Below are 22,715 nucleotides of genomic sequence, written 5' to 3'. Positions count from 1 at the left end.
TTTCTCTCTCCCCCTCCTCTGACAAATTTGCCGAGCTACAGTATGCACTTGGACAAATGCCTTGGCCATCATCTGTGCCTTATTATCTGTTAATGCCACATCCTCCCCACTCGTCAACACTGGATAATCCCACTCCCTTCTGACCCCACTCATCCTCTTAATCATCCCCCTACTTCTCCCACAATTGACGCCCTTCCAACGGTGTCACAGAACTGACGCCAACATGTCCTCTTTGCCTGATGCATAGTTCTCCTCACCAGGGCCTGCTTATACTGAATCAGGTGTTGGAAGTTGTGTCCTTTGCAGTACTCTAAATGCCCTGTTCCTTCTCCTCACCATTGCCCCACACACCTCCATCCACCATGGGACTGCTTTCCTCCTTCTCCTCCCTGAACTCTTAGGTATAGCCTCAGTAGCTGCCCCCATTAAAGCTGTTCTCACCCAGTTATTCATACTATCCACATCCCCTCTCATATTCACCCGAGCCATCACCTGCTTACTCAGCTCCTGAAACGGATCCCACTTTGCCCTTCCAAACACCCACCTGCCTACTCCATTCACTGACACCTCCTACTCCCTCCGGCCTACTGTGCATACTATGGGGTAATGATCGCTCCCTACTGTCAACTCCTCTCATACCTCCCACTCACAGATTCCTGCCATCACACTAGATACCAGAGTGAGGTCCAAGGCAGACTCTTTCCCTGTGGCTACATCAATCCTGGTCCCTCGGCCATCATTCAGGCACACCAGATCTTTAATTTATATTATATTTTCCATCACATGGCCATTTCCATCCATCTATCCGTTTCCCCCCAGAACATTTTGTGGGCATTAAAATCCCCACACCACATTACCCTACTTCTATCCTGGCCCTCCACAGCACTTCCAGGTCCAATATCTGACCTGGATTATAGTAGTTCACTACCACTAGCACCCCTCCTCTCAACCATACCTCCACCACCACATATTCCTGTTCAATACCTTTGCCTAGCATCCTGTAAGGAAGTCCTTGCTTTATGAGGGTGGTATCTTTGAACATTCACTAGAACGCCTCCTCTCAAGATGTCGCTTACCGCTTTAATGCTGACACTCACAGGCACTCCTGTTATCACCCCTTTAATCCACGTCTTCCCTGCTTGATCAGTCCAGCTGCTCGACACCACCTTACACTTCCCTATTTGATTCAATCTGGAGAGCTTTTTTCCTCTGCGCCATGTCCTTACAGACACGTTTGAGGAGTAACGGATTACATGTAATCCGTTACATTACCAGCAAAAATATTGTAATCAGTTTACAGATACTTTTGAAAAACTAGATTACTTTGAGGATTACTTTTAAATCGTAAATGACTTTTAGCGAGCAAAAAAATATTTTACATTCTTTTCTCAATGACAATCAAATTAGCATTGACAATTTGTTAAGTTTGTTCCACCTGAGTGAGTCTGACCACAAGTCAGAGATCACTATGATTGACACAGCAAATGTGTTTGATCGATCGCGGGAAAAGAGCAGGAATAGGTTTCGTAGGCTACAGACCAAGCTATGTCTTCCAATGGTGCGACTGCTGTCGGCAACGAATCTTTGTTTTTGAAACCAGTGGACAGCCTATGGAATAAAAGTGGGCCCTTTGTTGCTCAATCTAATTCATGCTGATAAAAAAAAGCCATAGGCCTAATGGACACATGCTCAAACTCACACATTTTTGATAGACTTAAGAGGCAATCCGTAGTTGCTACATCCATTTTTGGACTTGTAAATATATACACACAGTACCAGTCAAACTTTTGGACCCACCTACTCATTCTAGTTTTTATTTTTACATTGTATAATAATAGTGAAGACATCAAAACTATGAAATAACACATGGAATCATGTAGTAACCAAAAAAATTGTTAAAAGAATCATAATAGATTTTAGATTCTTCAAAGTAGCCACCCTTTGCCTTAATGACAGCTTTGCACACTCTTAGCATTCTCTCAACCAGCTTCACCTGGAATGCTTATCCAACAGTCTTGAAGGAGTTCCAACATATGCTGAGCACATGTGGGCTGTTTTCCTTCACTCTGCGGTCCAACTCCTCCCAAACCATCTCAATTGGGTTGAGGTCGGGTGATTGTGGAGGCCAGGTCATCTGATGCAGCACTCCATCACTCTCCTTCTTGTGAAAATAGCCCTTACATAGCCTGGAGTTGTGTTGGAACATTGTCCTGTTGAAAAACAACTGATAGTTACACTAAGCGCAAACATCCATATATGGCCAGCTATGTAAACTTTAACATTGATTTATCCTGTAATAGATGTCGTTCAATTGGTGACATACATTTGTGTCTTCTTCTAATGCATCTTAAGGGGAAAGTCATCTAAAAGTAACTGAATGTAATCAGATTACATTACTGAGTTTGGGTAAAAGTTACATTACTGATTACAATTTGACAGGTAACTAACATTTGGAAAGTAACCTACCCAACCCTGCTTACAGAACACCAACAAGCTCCCATCTCTTAACACTTTAGCATTGACAACTCCCCCAGTCAACTATTTTATCACAGCCGTTAACCTTATCAGCCTCATCACACCAACTTTCCCTTCCTCCTTAAACTTCAGAATCACTTTATGATCTTCCTCAACCCATGCTCCCCTCGCGATTTATCTTTTCCTTCTTTGGCACTCTCTACCTCAACTATATTGCTCTCCTCAAACTTTTTTTTTTCAAAATCTCTCCCTCCATAGACTTCTCGCTCCCCTTCAAACCCCTAGTCCTTTTCTCTTTCCTGCTCCATACTTCCTTCAATTTCTCTCCATCATCTCCATCCATCTCCGACCGTCAGGTCATAGCGGTGCCAAACCGTCGCCATCGTGCTGCTTCCTCTCATTGGGTATCTCAAGTTGAAGGCCGACCGAGGTACTGCAGGCTGCCATTAGCAACTTAATTATGCTTTTAACTTCGTCTGTGTGTTATTTTAAAGTAATCAGTTCAACGATATACATCTGGTGAAAAATATGCAACTACTGGTACCATGACTGTGTTCGACTTTCTATAATGGGGGATCGTGTTCTTGAAAGAACGCTTTCAGTACCTTGGTCTGCCATCAAATTAAAATCCTGAATGCGAGAGACCAGTCTTGTTTCCGTGGTATCTGCCCTCTCATTGGCTAGAATGGTCCCACCTGATCTTTTCTCCTCCCGCCTGCCTTCCATCTTTGAGGACATGTATTTGCATTGTTAGAGCGGTCACTCGACTATCTTGTGCATATGATAGATCGTATTTGGCCACACCCACGAAACGGGAGCAAACGTACCTCAAAAGTTGATGAAGAGTGTGCACCGTTTGGTGGAAACGTGTTGTTCAGTACATACCGTCGCGCAACAATAGCAAACGATGAACGCACCCAGGCTACATCCCACGAGCGACTACACACCCATCAATGTAAACAGATTGAGGTGCTGATAGTCAGTTGATTGACTTTGACTTGGCCTGCAGAGCAATAGACTTTCGTGATGTGGTCCAATTAAAACGCAGGTTTCATTCTTCAGAAGCCAACCAGATGGACTGTTACGCATAGACCAGGAAGCAATGCCGAGTAGTGGTAATCTGAAATCCTCTACTATTTCTGCATGAAAAGAAGTAGCTAGCTATATATCTTTATGAATGTCCACTGAAAAGGGCTTTGCATTATACAATGACGATACAACGGCGAGGAAATCCTAAAGTCCCAGACGCCAACGGGATTGAGAAAAAGATCAAAAGGTAACGTCAACGACATGCATGGCCAGTGCTAGTCTGATTAAACAGCCTGTGCAATACACAATTAATTGGTATATGTACACATCCTGAAACATTGGAGTGCAAAATTGTGTAAATGTTCCTTACACACCAGAATATTGAATACAATTACAGTTAAACTTACTCTACCGGTTGTCTGTGCGATTTGTTCTAAATTTGAGACAAAATATCCCCAGGAAAGTACTATATTGTTTACCCAACTTCCTAGAGAGCCAGTAGGTTTTGGTTCCGTTCGGCACCGAGGTAAAATTCGTTTTATTGGCTATTCGGTCGGCAGAACTATTTTGTGTGTGGTGTGTGGTGTGTGTGTGTGTGTGTGTGTGTGTGTGTGTGTGTGTGTGTGTGTGTGTGTGTGTGTGTGTGTGTGTGTTAATAAGATGGGTGGAAGAGGGAAGTCTTTTTGTTTTTCTGTTCTCCTTTCACTGCAGGACAATCAAACCAAACTTCCTCTCTCCTGTCCTCTCTCAGGGGTAATGCTCTAAGGCAGGCGTCTGCATGGCGGGTGTCCCGTGGCTCTCTGCTCGTAGTGGTGGTGGCCATGGCTGTGGTGGGAACCCTCACCTGGCTCTACCTGGCCTCAGGGGACCCTTACACCACAGAGACCCTGGTCAGACAGGCTGAGGTGGTTGCTCAGACCAGGGTCTACACTGTGGATTGTTCTGAGGACTATGAGAACTACAAACGCTACCCAGGTTGGTTTAAAACAACACAGATTTGTATTAAAGCCACAATCTAAAAATGATGCGTCCCATATGAAGAGTTTAGTTGAATTAGATGCGTTAGTGCAAGGTTAGAATAAAAGCCAGCACACTTCCTTTCCCTAGTTGGGGAATACGCTATGAAACTCCCGCCTACTTCCTGGATCATGTCCCATACTGTTTTTGAATGAGTTTTTAAGATTATATAATCAAATTCATGAAAACATGGTCATTTTAATATTATATTTGTATTCGTGTATTAGTTTACTTTTACCTGATGCCTTTCCTGAATGTTTTAGATTGCTTTTTTGTAATTGGTTTCTTTTATAAAAGGCTTTGAGTAGAAGTAAATGAAATTCTTGAATCCCATTAAAAACAGTATATGACATGATCCAGGAAGTAGGCAGGACTTTCATTTTGTATAGGCACAGATAGATGAGTAGAACATCTTTGGTATAGGGCTGGACTGCATTCAGTATGTTTTTATGTTCTGGAATGTTCAATTGAACAGAAACAATGCTGTACTGAACGAATGTGTTATTCATGTAACCGATGTGAAATGGCTAGCTAGTTAGCGGTGGTGCGAGCTAATAGCGCTTCAATCGGTGACGTCACTCGCTCTGAGACCTCGAAGTAGTTGTTCCCCTTGCTCTGCAAGGGCCGCGGCTTTTGTGGAGCGACGGGTAACGATGCCTCGTGGGTGTCAGTTGTTGATGTGTGCAGAGGGTCCCTGGTTCGAGCCCAGGTAGGGGTGAGGAGAGGGACAGAAGCAAAACTGTTACATTGGTGCCGTGACCCGGATCACTGGTTGCTGCGGAAAAGGAGGTCAAAAGGGGGGTGAGTGTAACCGATGTGAAATGACTAGCTAGTTAGCGGTGGTGCGCGCTAATAGCGTTTCAATCGGTGACGTCACTCGCTCTGAGACCTCAAAGTAGTTGTTCCCCTTGCTCTGCAAGGGCCGTCTGTGGCTTTTGTGGAGCGATGGGTAACGATGCCTCGTGGGTGTTAGTTGTTGATGTGTGCAGAGGGTCCCTGGTTCGAGCCGGTAGGGGTGAGGAGAGGGACAGAAGCAAAACTGTTACATTCAGTACAAACCACTCTGCGATATAGCAAACATTCAATCAAACTGAACACACCCCTGGTGTCCACTGTCCTAAACCTAACTGCTCTGCCATTCATGTGCATTGGCTGCGCTCCAGTGATGATTTGGACAAAGTTGAGCAGGCAGGCTGAAGTTTCTTCTGTGATGTTGCAGATGATGTGAGATACTCTTTTTCCCAGGATGCACTCCCCAAACATGTGGCCGAGCCGTCACAGACAACTCGGTGACCAGGGAGGAGGCCATGGCCCTCAGGCGGTGAGGGATTCTATACTATCTTTTGTCTCTGTCTCTAGCTCCTACCTCCCCTCTCTTTCCTTTTCTCTGTAACTTATTTCTCTACTCCTGCAGGTTGGCAGAGAGGGGTCTGGCCCTAGCTGGTTCAGATGGAGGGGTGAGTGTCTACTTTTAGTTACACATATTTGGACTTAAACAGGACCTAAAGCTAGGATGAAGACTGTTGCTCAGATTTCAGTTGTAGCTTCCCTCTGTCTCCGCTAGAGGTCAGGGTGGTACAACCATAGAGATCTTATTAAATTCTAATTCCTAATTCTATGGGTACAACATCCAAAGTTATGTTCAGACAGGCCGATACAGTTATTAGTGTGTAATGCTATCGTACATGGCTGTTTGGTTGACCCCTCACCGTCCTATCTTCCCTCCACCTCCTGTAGATCTGGTCCACAGCCATAATAAATGATTGTTTATGGCCTGTTAAGATACTGTAGTGGAAGAAACTGGGGACATCTGAAAAAATGAACATGATTTATTTACTGGCTAAGAGAGAGCAGAGTATCCCTGGGTAGCTGACAGAACTATTTAATTTGTATCCCGCGACGTGGTTAGCCTCAGTTGCTGGGACCGCTACTATCTGTCCTGGGATACTGCCATACCCTAAAGGTCTAGCTTAACAAAACCTTTCGATATTGCCAAGCTTTTCAATGACTTTCACCAGTAAACTCAGAAGTGAAATGACAACAGTGAAACATCATATTTTTGTATGTAAGATCTAATATGAAAGAAAAGGATCGCTGTTTTCAATTTGGTCAAGAGAGGTGGAAAAATTACTATTATCCATCAATAATGATAGGCCAGCAGGTATAGACAACCTTGATGGGAAAGTATTGAGAATGGTAGCAGACTATTGCCACCCCTATTTGCTAAATCTTTAACCAAAGCCTAAAGGAATGTGTGTGTCCACAGGCGTGGAAGGAAGCTAAGATAATACCACTGCCTAAAAATATTAAAGCACCCTTTGCTGTCTCTAACAGCCACCCAATGAGTTTGTTGGGGGTAGAGAATTGTGTTTGACCAAATACAATGATATTTTCTAGAGAACAAGTTAACTACTGACTTTCAGCATGCATATCGTGAAGGGCACTCAACTTGTACTGCACTGACTCCGAAGACAGATGATTGGTTAAAATAAATGGATAATAAGATGATAGTTGGAGTTGTATTGTTAGATTTCAGTACAGCCTTTGATGTTGTTGATCATAAATTGTTATTGAAAAAACTCACTTGCTATGACTTTACATCATCTACCATCACATGGTTGGAGAGTTATTTATCCAATAGAACCCAGAGAGTGTTATTCAGTGGAAGCTTCTTTAACATCCAATATGTACAGTGCGGTGTCCCTCAGGGCAGTTGCCTTGGGCCGTTACTGTTCTCTATTTTTACAAATGATTTGCCACTAGTCTTACACAAAATTAGAACAACTACGTATGCAGATAATTCCACACTCTACATATTAGCACCCAAAGTCAGTGAGCTCACTGAATTATAAATAGGGATTTACAGTTCAATCAGAATGGGTGATTAATAATAAACTGATCTTAAACGCATCTACAACTAAAAGCATTGTATTTGGTTCAAAACTTTCTCTAAGACCTAAACCTCAACTGGAGTTGTGTATAAAGGGTGTGACCGTTGAGGAAGCTAAACTCCTAGGTATAACAATGGCTGGTCAATTATCATGGGCAAGTCATATTGACAAAGCTGTTGTGGTGATGGTGAGGAGTACGGCTGTTATAAAAACATGTGGACTAGTTGTTCAGGATCTGGTCTTGTCCCATCTTGATTACTGTCCAGTAACATGGTCAAGTGCAGCAAAGAAATACCTAACAAAGCTGCGGCTGGCTCAAAACAGAGCAGCACGCCTTGCCCTTAACTGCACATACAGAACTAACATCAACAACATGCATGCCAGTCTTTCCTGGTTGAGGGTTGATGAGAAATGAACTGCCTCTCTTCTAGTTTATGAGAAGTATTACTGTAATGAAAGTTCCAGATTGTCAGCTTAATCAAATAACATTCAGCTCAGACACCCAGACATACCCCTCATGACATGCCACCAGGGGTCTCTTCACACTCCCCAAGTCCAAAACTAATTTACTGCAACGCATACAGAGCCATGATCCCATGGAAGCAAACCTCAAAATTACTTTAAAAAAAAGAATATTTTAATTTTGTGTGACTGTCCTTGTCTATCCAGTGTGTTGTTACTTGTCATGTTTTGTGTGTGTTTTTTTAATTTTTTAAATTTAAGTGTGGACGCGAGGGTGAACTGATGCGGTATGTGTCTCTCCAGTGTGTGTGGTGGAGACTGTTACTCTCGTATGCTGGCGGAGTAAGAGAACTGGGGGAGGTGCGCTGGCTGGTTGGGGTCCTCAGGAACAATAGCTGCTGCTTCGGCAAAAGCTAATGGGGATCCGAATAAACCAATAAATAACAAGTAAAGGGCAGAGAAGTAGACAGAAATAAGTTCTAATAATTTGCTTGTTTTCTTATTGTCATTTTTTTTGGCCTCTCCAGGCTTCCATCCTGGACCTGCACTCTGGGGCTCTGTCGATGGGGAAGCAGTTTGTCAACATCTACAGGTGAGGAGGAGTGAACAGTTCTCTCGCTATCTCGCTCTCTCTCTGATCCAGTGTTTTTTCCCTTTTTATATTCATAATAATGATCCTAATTAAATAGCACTTTTCATTACGAACAGGAATTTCAAAGTCTCTTTGAAAACAAAAACAAATGTACAGATCTGGCAGTTCGTGGCTGATCGTCTTCCACAGCTTCAGATGTCTGGAGGCAGTTCGGAAAGGCAGTCAGTAGCTTGAGGCAGTTTGGAAAGGCAGTCAGCAGCTTGAGCAGAGGGAGTATCGATGATACAGACAGGCAGGGAGAAATGTCAGTCAGATAGTAGACAAGCCCAAGCCCAGAGCTCTTCATCAGGCATGCCGTCTCCTCCGTAGGCACACTATCAAAGTGCAGCACCCACCTGGCTGATACTTCGGCGGCTGTAAAAGTGCCAGAAAAGACCACCACACCTCGACAGTAGTCTGGAACAGTCCCGTATGAGGCGAGCCTCTGCCTTTCCTTCAAACCGCAGTCCGTGTCTTTCCAGAAATATTTACAGAGCTCTCTGCCTAGGCGACCTCATGGCGCCATGGCAACCACAGAACTCCTGGGTATACCGGTATGGATCCACATACTTGTATATCTGCGGTAAAGAGGTCAATGGAATAGAAGAAGGATGCCGGATTGGCGTTCATTCAACACATATAATTGAACAAATTGGATATTTGTAAAATCCGTAGTGATTGATGTATTATAACAGGCCCACGATGTGGTCACTTAAGTCCGATTTGGATATACAGTATTTGGCTGTTTTCGCTCCATAACATTTAGAAGTGGTTACTTTTCAGGTTTAGAAGAAGTGACTGATAAATGCTAACTCCCGTTTCGTATACGCTGGTAGCATAGCTAGAGTACAGAAATCGGTGGAGGTTGTCAAAGTCGTTCTTTAACTGCAATGCAGCTGATTGGTGACGATGACATGAACATGTGTTGGGGTTGACATCCATACAAGCCTTATACATTGTTTTACCTCAGCATAGTGTGAAATACACATAAACAGTAGCCCAAATGTATAGGCACAGTTTTGCTGGGGGACAATGAGGAGATTCGGTGTCATTCCCCCATGGCGTCTTTCTCCCACATGTTTCCATGGCATTTACATTTTTGGGTCGAGTTCCATTGAGCTCTTTACCAGATCTATGTACTGCCTATAAATGCTAAATAAATGTGAAGTTCTACAAATGTCATTACTTCACTGTCAGTTTTGTCCTAGTTTGATTGAGTGTAAAACCATCAGAACAGAGAAAGCCCATTCCACTACTCATAAAACATATTAAGAACTTTTGAATATTCTGAAACTTAAAATACTGTCAAATACCCCCATACCCTCAAAAATGTGAAAAATATTGTGATAGGATATTTTGGCCTTATCGCCCAGCCCTACTCTGACTCTAAAACTGAATCTCATTTGCCCTCCCCAGCTATAAAACCTTGGTGCAGCTGGCTGCTACACTCATCGAAATAGAATCTAGATTAGATTTCTAGGGCTACACTACTAACTAACTGAACCATTAATCTCACTCACTCGCTCCATCAGTCTTCCGAATCTGTGGCATCTCCTGCAATCCACCTGCTTCTTTATCCTGCCCTCTTTGGAAAGTTGCTCTGCCATGGCCTCTTGGGTAATTGTGCAGTGCACTGTGCTTTCTGTGTGTTGCTGGATGGTAATGTATGCTAATGGCCCGGTTCTGTTCTGCTCTCTATGCCTGCGTGGCTGGTGACAGGTACTTTGGGGAGCAGATAACAGATGTATTCTCTGAAGAGGACTTCCGACTCTACAGGTTGGTGTGTGCGTGTTTTTAGGGCTGCATAATTCATCGATTTCAGATCGAAATTGACATGTGCAATATACATATTCTCCTTTCATTAACATTCCATTAATACAACAAAAACTACACTCTGGTACCTCTTCCAATGAGATGCGCTAGACTCCGTTCAGTCATTCTCTACATGCACAGAGGAAGCTGACCAATCACACTCTGCATGGCATGCACATACTGGCCAATCACAACCGTCCCTGCTGAGAGCGCGCAGTTCTATATTGTAGAGCTCCGCCCCCTATTGGTTTAGCAGCATCGCCTGAGAAAATGTAGTTATGCACGCACCTTCAGACTATGAGAGTACATGTGGCCCTATACACTGAGTATAGCAAACATTAGGAACACCTTCCTAATATTGAGTTGCATTCCCAATGGATTCTGCAAGGTGTCAAATGCGTTCCACAGGGATGCTGGCCTGTGTTGACTCCAATTCTTCCCACAGTTGTCAAGCTGGCTGGATGTCTTTTGGGTGGCGGACCATTCTTGATACACACAGGAAATTGTTGAGTGTGAACAGCCCAGCAGCGTTGCAGTTCTTGACACAAACCAGTGAGCCTGGCACCTACTACCATACCCCATTCAAAGGCACTTAAATATTTTGTCTTGCCCATTCACCCTCTGAATGGCACATGTACACAATCCATACCTTAATTGTCTCAAGGCTTAAAAATCCTTCTTTAACCTGTCTCCTCCCCTTCATCTACACTGATTGAAGTGGATTTAACAAGTGACATCAATTAGGGATCATAGCTTTCCCCTGGACTCACCTGGTCAGTCTGTCATAAAAGAGCAGGTGTTCTTAATGTTTTGTATACTCTGTGTATATTGAGGCTATTTCCCTCAATTAGCCTCCCAGTTATTTTCAGTGTGACTTGAAACTGTAGAGTCATAGAAGAAAAGAAGTTGACGAAACCGTCGTAGGATATCAAGTCACCCTACGTCGTCATGAGTACGCTGGGATTTCGGTCCCTCAGTATTCCGTGTCAGTGAGCTTGGGACAGGCAGCTGTTTTTTTATTTTTATGACCTTTCCACAGGATATATGGGATCATCAGATCATGATATTTTGTTATTTCACACAGAGGCTTGGTGATTATCGAGGCCGGGAGTGTTGGAAAGATTTTTCAAATACTGAGGAACTATCATTTGCAATGGATGTTAAAAAAACAGACTTCGTTTACAATGTTTGAGTGGAAGAAATAATGACTGAGAAGCTCAGCTTATTAGTTGTGGACTTGGTGAGTTAAGACAATCAGATATTGCCAAATGGGCCCTCTCCTACATTAAACCATCAAAGGGAAAACAATTCACACCATTCATAACAATGAATGGGCAAGAATTGACGGGAGACAGCTGAGCGCATTCTGAAGAGCTGAGGTATATGTTTTATGGAGAGAGACACTTCATATCTTTGCCACACACCCTTTCTCTTGTTACAACAGTTTAAACTCAACTCAAGACACATTATCTTCACACTTATTTTAGATGTTTTGTCTGACAGTCACAACACAATCAGCTCAACATATTGCCACACAGGCTGCCCAAATTGCTGGATTCCCAAATAGGCATAGGCCTACACACTTGTGATTTGAAACCATCCACAGAAGAAAAAAATGAAATAAGCTAATGATCTCTGGTTAAGTCATGCTCTCTGGTGAAGTATTTTATTTACACAGGATTCATTTATACATTTTTGGCAAAACATCAACTTAATTCAAGGGAAGCCTGCATCCTAACAGTGCACTGTGCAACCGCAAACTTTCCTTTCCAATTTGCAAGAGGCTGAAACCAGAGAGCTGTATATAATGATGAGATGCTCATGTCTCCGCCCTAACAATGGGAGTCGTTGTGACCAAGGTGGGAAGGCAGGCGACAAGCTTAGGTCTGCATATTATGCCCATAGATACGCATTGGGCTTATTCTGGACAGATTTCGGCGAGAGTGAGCCCACTTGCTTCGGAGAAACTCTCACCGGAGAAAGAATCCAAGTGAGCGAAACAGCGTCCCTCTGCCTTACTATATATAGCCCATGTATCTGATGAGGTCTGGCCAGAAATAGTATGACATGTCATACTCTTTTGGTCCAGACAGGATCAGAGACATGGTCTACACATACTGAGACACGGGGTGCTGTTTCGCTCGCTCGGATCAATATTTCAATATTTAATTTGGATGGTCCTTGCGATGACGACTACTTGGAGGAGGCGACTGTCACTCCCTCTCTAACATTTTGACCAAACCGGCTCCGTGCATGCACCATCGTGTTCATGTTGATTTTGTCTATCCCCCCCAGACGCATTCATGACACGCATGTTAAAATACCAAAACCAACTGTGAACCAACTACACTGCTCAAAAAAATAAAGGGAACACTTAAACAACACATCCTAGATCTGAATGAAAGAAATAATCTTATTGAATACTTTTTTCTTTACATAGTTGAATGTGCTGACAACAAAATCACACAAAAATAATCAATGGAAATCCAATTTATCAACCCATGAAGGTCTGGATTTGGAGTCACACTCAAAATTAAAGTGAAAAACCACACTACAGGCTGATCCAACTTTGATGTAATGTCCTTAAAACATGTCAAAATGAGGCTCAGTAGTGTGTGTGTGGCCTCCACGTGCCTGTATGACCTCCCTACAACGCTTGGGCATGCTCCTGATGAGGTGGCGGATGGAAACTAAACATTGGTTTGTTGTTTTACCTGAAATGCATATGGTCCTTTTTTTTGTTTGGTTATTTGTAGAATTTTTACCCATGTTGAGTCATACAAAATGGTATGTTCTCTACTCCGACAATTAATCCACGGATAAAAAGGGAAACCTAGTTTGTTTTCTTCTTCTGTGGATGTTATATGGTAGTTGGCAACCAACTTTAAGGTGCATTACCACCACCAAATGGGCTGGAGTGTGGCCCCCGTTCATCTTTCAATCACCCACGTGCACATATGCTCATGAAAACAGTGAGATGGGAGAGGTGGGACCTGCAGAGCATCAAGTGTCTAAAATATAATTACTATTTTAGCGCCTGGCTACGCTTGCGAGCACTTTGGATTGAATAACATTTTTATTTTGCAACATTTTTATCACGCATGCAAAACGGGGAGTGTGGTCAGCATGTAAGAGCAGTTTTGTTTTTACTCTTTGAGGAGCCTGCAATCCAACTCGGGATTACCCTCCCCCTCTTCCTCCTGTGACGGAAGCAGCTGAGTGGGTAGGCGGACCCTACAAGTGTCTGAAGAAGGCAGATGAACCAATGGCTCCATCCATGCCAGCTCTCAAGTACATGGAGGGTGCCTGGGAAAGCCCGCTGATGGCGTAGTGTAATTGTTCCTGCCATTGACGAGTGTCCGCTCTCCAAGAGACACTCTCAATGGAGATTCCTAAGCTCAATGACACCATGTTCATCTTGTTCCGGGCTCCTGACCCTATAATAAAAAACCCACGCTACCGAGTCCAAAGGACCGATTCACAGCACAGCAAGCTGAAAAGTATTTCACTCTCAACACTCAGGCAGCAGCTGCTGCCAGCAATGTGGCACTCCTTGCAGTGTCGCTGTCCAAGTTGTTGACAGGGAAGGATGCTCTCACGGGGAAGGTGGATAAAGTGGCTTGGATTTCTGGCGCTATCCTTCATTTGACTCAGGTCTCCGCAATATGTGCTGGGCGGCACCTGTGGCTCACCGGCACCTGTGGCTCTCTCTCACTGCCATGAAGGAGCTAGAGCGGAACGAGTTTCTCAACGCACCTATCTCCAAGAAGGCTCTTTTCGGAGCTGCTGTGGTGGAGGCGATGGAGCGCTTTGGGAAATCGGATGTGTGAAAGCAGCTGGCCAAACATCTGCCCTTGGTGACGTCAGCCTTACAGCATCGACGGCCATCTTGTCATCCTCATCTCAGAGACCAGGGTCTGTAGTCCGATACCGAGCCCGGCGCCAGGCGGCAGCTCCAACCAACACTCCTGCTGTCCCAGCTACCCTGCGCCGCCAGCTGACCCAGATGCGACGCCGCGTTTGACACAATGCGGGGGAGCAGATGGGGGGGGAACAGACTCTGACCAGTTTTACCTCCATTCCCCACGCTCCTGTTGGAGGAGACCCTATTCCACAAAGGAGACCCTTTTCCATGACAAACAGATCTCTCAGGTTGCTCTCTGTCCAGAGGTGTATCGGCCCTTTTCAGGCGCGTAATGTCAGACTCGCATATCTCTGGCTCACGTGTCCAGTGCTCATCAGAGAAGATGGTGTGTGTGACAGAAAGGGCTCCGACCCACTACCAGCCCCCTTTGGAGCAGGCAGCAGGGATGAGCTTTGGCCCACGTACAGGGCCACAGACTGAGCCTGCCTCTGTTATTAGGAGACGCCGGTACTACCATTATGCACATAACTATCATAACGGCGCCACCGGATTCTCTGGTCTGATGAAACTAGGGTCGTCACTAGTTACCACAAACACAAAGTCATAAACCCCACATATTTCTAAAATGTATCTTCTTAAAATGTGATTTTTAAACTTAACCCTAAGCTTAACTCCTAACATTATGCCTGACCCCGACTTTAAATGAAGACCAAAAGCAAATGTTGGTTTTCATGAAATTTTACGATATAGCCAATTTGTGACTGTGGGAACTAGTGCAAACCCTGAATGAGGAGCAGCAAGTGTGCATAACGATAACGCTGCAAACGTGGTAAAGGCCATCGCGTTGATTGACTGGACCAGACTCCAATGTTTTGGAAACAGTCTGCACCTTGCAATCGGTAGGCTCAATGTCATTTTTTTTAAGGCACTTTGACTTTAATTTCAATTATAATAAAGGTTGAACCTACCTATACATAATTGCACAATCATAAGCTTCCTATTCCATTTGCAGTCCATGGCTGCCTGAATACATAATTAACTTACTGTTTAACAACACATAATGGTAACATAGGAAATAGGCTCTAATAATATTGTTAATTAATTACTGTTGCGTTTATAGCACACTATATTTTGAAGATCTTGTTAAAAATGAATGTTTGTTAATATGTAGCTGTAATGATCCTATCAATTATCATATATATATATAACAATGTTGAACAAGATTTTCATTAGGTTTTGTATTCAGTTAGCACAGTACGTATTAATTCATACAATCTCATGTTAGAAGTGATGTTTTCTACCCTGACATATGTTTTAACCATGTCTGATGGAATTACCAAGTTTTCACCCAAGTGTTTGAAAATCGCAATTCATAATCGCAATTGCAATATCTGGCCCAAAAAAATTGCTATTTGATATTTTGTATTAATCGTGTGTGTGTGTGTGTGTGTGTGTGTGTTCATCTGTGTGAATTATATTTACAGGCCCAAGTTACTGTTAAGCACAATTGTAAGATGCCCTGTATGAATCAATTTTCATTCATTAATAATAGACTGATTGATTAATTGTTTTATTGGTTGATTGATTACTTCCACCCTACAGGGAGGTGCGTGGTCGTATTCAGGCAGTGATAGCGGAGACATTTGACCTGGACCCGTCTCTTCTGTACCTCACCAAGCCCACCTTCTTCTCACGCATCAACAGCACACTGGCCAAGACACAGCATGATGAGTACTGGCACCCTCACATAGACAAGGTAAGATTATTTTATATAAGATAAGGTGCCATAATATAATTAAGCAATAAGGCACCTAGGGGTGTCGTACGACACAACGCGGAGTGCCTGCCTTACGCACGACACAACGCAAAGTGCCTGGATACAGCTCTTACCTGTGGTATATTGGCAATATACCACAACCCCCCCAAGCTGTCTTATTGCTATTATAAACTGGTTACCAACATAATTAGAGTAATAAAAATACATGTTTTGTCATGCGTGTAGTATACGGTCAGATATACCGCGGCTTTCGGCCAATCAGCATTCAGGGCTCGAACCACCCAGTTTCTAATGTTACATAAAGAAAGGTGTCATATGTTTTATACCATGGTGTTGTTGAATACTGCTTTCTGATTGGCTTGAAGGGCATTCTAGAGCGTGCATTATTTCCCTATAACGCATGGTATATTTACACGGTAGAATTCAATGGCTATAGTTCATTTTTACATGTTGTGTTTTCAGCTGCTTTTGAAAGTAACAGTCAAATTGAAAACAGTATTGGTATTGTTGAATTCGATTTTCATAATAGCAAGCTAGGACTGATGGTTTAGTTAGCTAAACTAGCAAGTCTGTTTGTTTGGTTACCGCGGCAACTACTGTATCTATCTAGTAAACTTCCTAGCTACTTCAGTGGATGTTGAACACATTTCTACCAGCAAATGAACACATTTCCAGTGGCAAATCTGTTTAAATTATAGCCATAGCATAAACGGGATAATAAATTCTGGGCTCTATTCGTTCTCTGGAAAATAATGCAACTAGGTGGAAGGTCAGTTCCACTGCACTAGCGCGTCGTGGAACATACCTTCCACCTCTAACTTTTTTCTATAGAACGCATAGCCTCTCGTTGATTATCTCTTACATGTATACAAACAAACACAAACGTTTAAACTTTGCCTCTTTCTGCATTATCCTGTGATACATTTTACAGGGGCACCTAGATTACCTTTAAATCAAATGTTACGTCACAGGCGCCGAATACAACAGGTGTAGACCTTACAGTGAAATGCTTACTTACAAGCCCCTAACCGACAATGCAATTAACAAATAATTAAAGAGCAGCAGTAAAATAACAATAGCGAGATTATATACAGGGCGTACAGGTACAGAATCAATGTGAAGGGTCACCGGTTAGGAGGGGAATGGGGCAATGCAAATAGTCTGGGTAGTCATTTGATTAGATGTTCAGGAGTCTTATGGCTTGGGGGTAGAAGCTGTTTAGAAGCCTCTTGGATCTAGACCTGATGCTCTGGTACCGCTTCCCATGCGGTAGAAGAGAGAACAGTCTATGACTGGGGTGGCTGGAGTCTTTGACAATTTTTAGGGCCTTTCCTCTGACACCGCCTGGTATAGAGGTCCTGGATGGAAGGAAGCTTGGCCCCAGTGATGTACTGGGCCGTACGCACTACCCTCTGTAGTGCCTTGTGGTCGGAAACCAAGCAGTTGCAATACCAGGCAGTGATGCAACCAGTCAGGATGCCGTCGATGGTGCAGCTGTAGAACCATTTGAGAATCTGAGGACCCATACCAAATCTTTCCATTCTCCTGAGGGGAAATAGGTTCTGTTGTGCCCTCTTCACGACTGTCTTGGTGTGCTTGGACCATGTTAGTTTGTTGATGTGAACGCCAAGGAATTTGAAGCTCTCAACCTGCTCCACTATAGCCCCGTCAATGAGAATGGGGGTGTGCTCGGTCCTCCTTTTCCTGTAGTCCATTATCATCTCCTTTGTCTTGATCATGTTGAAGGAGAGGTTGTTGTCCTGGCACCACACGGCCAGGTCTCCGAACTCCTCCCTATAGGCTGTCTCGTTGTTTTCGGTGATCAGGCCGGTGGGCGGCCCGTCAGGAAGTCCAGGATCCAGTTAGCTTAGTGATGAGCTTTGAGGGCACTATGGTGTTGAACGCTGAGCTGTAGTCAAAGAATAACATTCTCACATAGGTGTTCCTTTTGTCCAGGTGTGAAAGGTCAGTGTGGAATACAATAGAGATTGCATAATTTGTGGATCTGTTAGGGCGGTATGCAAATTGGAGTGGGGCTAGGGTTTCTGGGATAATGGTGTTGATGTGAGCCATGACCAGCCTTTCAAAGCATTTCATGGCTACGGGTCGGTAGTCATTTAGGCAGGTGACCTTAGTGTTCTTGGGCACAGGGACTATGGTAGTCTGCATGAAACATGTTGGTATTAGACTCAGACAGGGAGAAGTTGAAAATGTCAGTGATGACACTTGCCAGTTGGTCAGCGCATGCTCGGAGTACACGTCCTGGTAATCCGTCTGGCCCTGCGGCCTTGTGAATGTTTACCTATTTTTTAAAGGTCTTACTCGCATCACTTTAGTTGTGTAGTCAAGAAGTGTTGAAGCCTCCTAGCTTACCAAAATGCAATGAATGTCCCCTTCTCCTGTTTCACAGTACAGCAGACCCGCTGACTGTAGTCAGACTCGTGTAGGGCATACACTTCCTCCCATCTGTGTTTAAATATCCCCTTTAATGTTTATGAAACAGATTTCATATTCAAGTATGAAACTTTTGTACAGTAGTTCTATATCAATGACTTCATAAAAAGTACAGTATGGAACAGGAAAACCTATTGAATGTGTTTTGGGGCGAGTAAAACTTTTTGTTTCAGTTTTTTATTTTTTCTCCAAAAAGTGATTTGAAATATAGTCTTGAGGGTAAGTTCATGGTTAATTGAAAGTTGCGTGTTTTCTGTGAGATTGAATGCAGCTTTGATCGCACATGAATATATCTCATTATTGTTTAGCCAGCAGGGCAATAGAATGAAGTGATTATTTCATACCAGACTATGATTCCTCCCATTCCATCTTCCTGTGATGTCTCGACTGTGGACCTTGGCAAAGCAAACTTTTTGAAATTCATTGGGTTATTCAATTGATAGGACTGTAAGAGTTGTTTGTACACATTGAACACTACAGATAAAGGTCCCAAAGGATATGTCGGAATGTTTATCTTTTCTGTTCGCTAAGGTGTGTGTGTGTGTGTGTTCTCGTATCTTTGATCATTGTTCATTTGCTGATGCTCCATCGTGTGTGTGTTCGCCTTCTGCCTGTGTACGTGCGCTTATTAGTTATTCTGGGTATCTCTGATCATTATTCATTTTACGGTGCCCCAAAAACTTCTCATCATATCTCCTCTGAGTCTTCCGCAATATTAATTAATGTCTCCTTATCCTCTCTTTCGGCTCCTCGACAGCTGGGAAAATGTAATCCAAAACACGTGGTTGCACGTGTTAGATATTCTGGGTATCTCTGATCATTATTCATTTTACATTTCCCCAAACATTTATCGTCATATCTCCTCTGTCTTCCACAATATTAATGAATGTCACCTTATCCTCTCTCTCTCGGCTCCTCGACAACTGGGATAATGTAATCCAAAAACACCAGCTCTCTCCCCCATCTGTCCTCTCCACCCTGCCCCTTCCTCCTCCACCAGGTTTAATTGGCCCAACCAGGTCCTCATTTAAATGTAAATGGTTTTAAGTGTCTTTGGGGCTGGTTTCCACCCCATCAATCTTACTGCTGAGATGGTTTCATACACACTTGGCCTCTCAGCTGCAACATGTCTGTTCTCTGTATCGCCCAGGACGAATCGGCATAATGTCTGGCATGAAGACGTGGGAAACTAATGCAGTTTCCCCTAGGATTTTTTGGTAACTTTATATTTGGGTAGTCCATCTGTAGATGCTCTACAGACTACCAGTAACATTTCTGCTAGCCCTATCCCTTATCCTAACCTTAAACTTAACCCTAACCCTTAGCCTAACCCATATTCTAAACCTAACCTTTACTGTAACCTTAGCAAGCAGTTGCTTTTCAAGACATAGTTTGTTAATAGTATGAACATCTACAGATGGACTATCCAAATAAAGGTTTATATTTTTTATATATTGTTTTGCAGCGCTAGTGTGCCACTGTTAAATGCGTATAAGGGAAAAACTGCTATGTAAAACAGTGCAAAATAACCTTGCCATGCCCATGCTCATCCAGTGAACACTGAAACACCATTATGGGAGTATGTTCCCAAGTTGAAGAAGAACATTTTTAGTTATGTCCCTGATGTAATTTGGTTTGATTAGATGGTTTTTAGATGTTTTATTTGTGTTTCGGGGTGGCAGTTAGCCTAGTGGTTTGAGCGTTGGGACAGTAACCAAAAGGTTGCTGGATCGAATCCCCGAGCTGACAAGGTAAAAAATCTGTCATTCTGCCCCTGAACAAGTCAGTTAACCCAGTATTCCTAGGCCGTCATTATAAATAAGAATTTGATCTTAACTGACTTACCTAGTTAAATAAAGGGGATATATATATATATATATATATATATATATATATATATATATATATATATATATATATATAATGATTTTTTTATTCATCAAACCCCCTGGCTAAACAAGCACTATTGTAGACATGACAACAGTTGTTTGCGACAGTTAATCTTTCATATAGCCTAATCAAACAGCCCAATTAGATGTATAGATTTTTAGAAGCTCCTTAAATCTCTCTTGCTGGCATTATTTATTTTCTGGACATGTTGCTTGATGAAAATACTTGAATAAGGCAAAACTTCCCAAATTGTCGTCTGGTGCCTGGAAAATGAAGGCATATAGGTATGAACAAAAAAAGAATCGCACTCGGTATTACTGCCAACAAGTGAGCGTATTGTTTGTCTGCAGAGGTTTAAGAACCTGTTGTGTGTTTACCAACATAACAGGTAACCTACGGATCCTTTGACTACACCTCTCTGCTCTACCTGTCTGACTACGGAATGGACTTCACCGGAGGAAGGTTCATCTTCATGGACTCCAATGGCAACCGCACTGTGGAACCGCGAGCAGGTAAAACAGCTCAAAATCTATTGGAAAACTCTTTTGTAAATGCTATTCATTTTTACTATCCCTTTTATTCTTCTTCTTCTTCTTATTATTATTATTATTATTATTATTATTATTATTATTATAACATTATTACTTTCACTTTTGGCTGTACATTGTAATCAGCGTTTAACAGTGTTAGCAGTGCTTCGTAAGTGTCCACTCTCTTTATGGTTAAAGTAGTGTTTATGTGTAGACTAAATGACCCCTAATCCCCTGTAAATGGGTGACTGTGTGGAAGTAAGGCCGTAAATGCTGCAGGATTAGCCGTGATTGTCCTTGGGGGGCCTCGGCTAATGCTGTTGTCAGTCACTGTAGATCATGTTAACTCTCACTCTTATCTTCTTGGTAATGAAGAGTCTGCATTTATTTATAGATGATTGTAAAGTATGGTGATTATGTGTAAACTGTTTAGTTTCAAGAGAAACTGATGTGATTAAATATTATCTCTCTGTGCCTTGTGTTTTGACACCACTGGTTGAGTGGAAGTGTATGATGTCCATATTCAGTCCTCTCCACATGAGACTCTGGGCTTGCTTTCTCTCACACTTTCTCACTTTTTCTCTGTTCTGGCTCTCTGGCTATGGATTTATCCGCCTCTTGTAGTTTCTGAAACTATCTATTTTGCGGACTTCTCTCTTTCCTCTACTATGTATTTTTATTTTCTTTCTCGTCTCATGACAGTGAGTTCTGTGTTTCATCTGACAGACCTTCAGAATACACATGACCAAAGTCCTTTATTATTAAAGAGAGAACATGCAAATGACATGTATGACTGTATGTGACTGCTGAGAGAAAGAATGGGGAAGAAAAAAGAAGGAAAGACCGTGAAGGCTTTTGAAGAGGGACTGCTGTGAATCTTCACTGCACACGACCGAAGCCCTTTATTATTAAAATAGAGAATATACAGTACCTGTCAAATGTTTGGACACGCCTACTCATTCAAGGGTTTTTCTTTATTTTAACTATTTTCTACATTGTAGAATAATAGTGAAGACATCAAAACTATGAAATAACACACATGGAATCATGTAGTAACCAAAAAAGTGTTAAACAAATTAAAATATATTTTAGATTCTTCAAAGTAGCCTTGACGACAGCTTTGCGCACTCTTGGCATTCTCTCAACCAGCTTCACCTGGAATGCTTTTCCAACAGTCTTGAAGGAGTTCCCACATATGTTGAGCACTTGTTGGCTGCTTTTCCTTCACTCTGCAGTCCAACTCTTCCCAAACCATCTCAATTGAGTTGATGTCGGGTGATTTTGGAGGCCAGGTCATCTGATGTAGCACTCCATCACTCTCCTTTTGGTCAAATAGCCCTTACACAGCCTGGAGATGTGTTGGGTCATTGTCCTGTTGAAAAACAAATGATAGTCCCACTAAGTGCAAACCAGATGGGATGGCGTATCGTTGCAGAATGGTAGCCATGCTGGTTAAGTGCGCCTTGAATTCTAAATAAATCACTGACGTCACCAGCAAAGCACCCCCTACACCATCACACCTCATCCTCCATCCTCCCCGTTGGGAACCAGACATGCGTAGATTTTCCATTCACCTACTCTGCGTCTCACTAAGATATGGACTTATCAGACCAAAGGACAGATTTCCAACAGTCTAATGTCCATTGCTCGTGTGTCTTGACCCAAGCAAGTCTGTAATTATTGGTGTCCTTTAGTAGTGGTTCCTTGGAAGCAATTCAACCATGAAGGTCTGATTTCACACAGTCACCTCTGAACAGTTGATGTTGAGATGTGTATGTTATTTTTATTTGGGTTGCAATTTCTGAGGCCTGTAACTCTAATGAACGTATCCTCTGCAGCAGAGGTAAGTCTGGGTCTTCCTTTCCTGTGGTGTTCCTCATGA

General features: G+C 42.8%; 1 protein-coding gene across 1 annotated transcript in view; it reads left to right on the top strand.

The window, feature by feature from the left end:
• Positions 1 to 3,482: 3,482 nt before the first annotated feature.
• The window catches only part of ogfod3 (2-oxoglutarate and iron dependent oxygenase domain containing 3), a 36,644-nt gene continuing 17,411 nt past the window's right edge, over positions 3,483 to 22,715 (top strand). The window contains exons 1-8 of the mRNA XM_029764706.1: positions 3,483 to 3,751; positions 4,256 to 4,479; positions 5,767 to 5,842; positions 5,936 to 5,978; positions 8,402 to 8,466; positions 10,225 to 10,281; positions 15,785 to 15,938; positions 20,692 to 20,815. Coding sequence (XP_029620566.1) covers positions 3,684 to 3,751; positions 4,256 to 4,479; positions 5,767 to 5,842; positions 5,936 to 5,978; positions 8,402 to 8,466; positions 10,225 to 10,281; positions 15,785 to 15,938; positions 20,692 to 20,815 — 811 coding nt within the window. The 5' untranslated portion in view covers positions 3,483 to 3,683. The remainder of the gene's footprint in view (positions 3,752 to 4,255; positions 4,480 to 5,766; positions 5,843 to 5,935; positions 5,979 to 8,401; positions 8,467 to 10,224; positions 10,282 to 15,784; positions 15,939 to 20,691; positions 20,816 to 22,715) is intronic.

This window comes from Salmo trutta, chromosome 10 (genome assembly GCF_901001165.1).
Source record: "Salmo trutta chromosome 10, fSalTru1.1, whole genome shotgun sequence".
Taxonomy (NCBI): domain Eukaryota; kingdom Metazoa; phylum Chordata; class Actinopteri; order Salmoniformes; family Salmonidae; genus Salmo; species Salmo trutta.
Note: the sequence above shows the minus strand (reverse complement) of the source record. Positions and strands in the feature narration are given on the sequence as shown.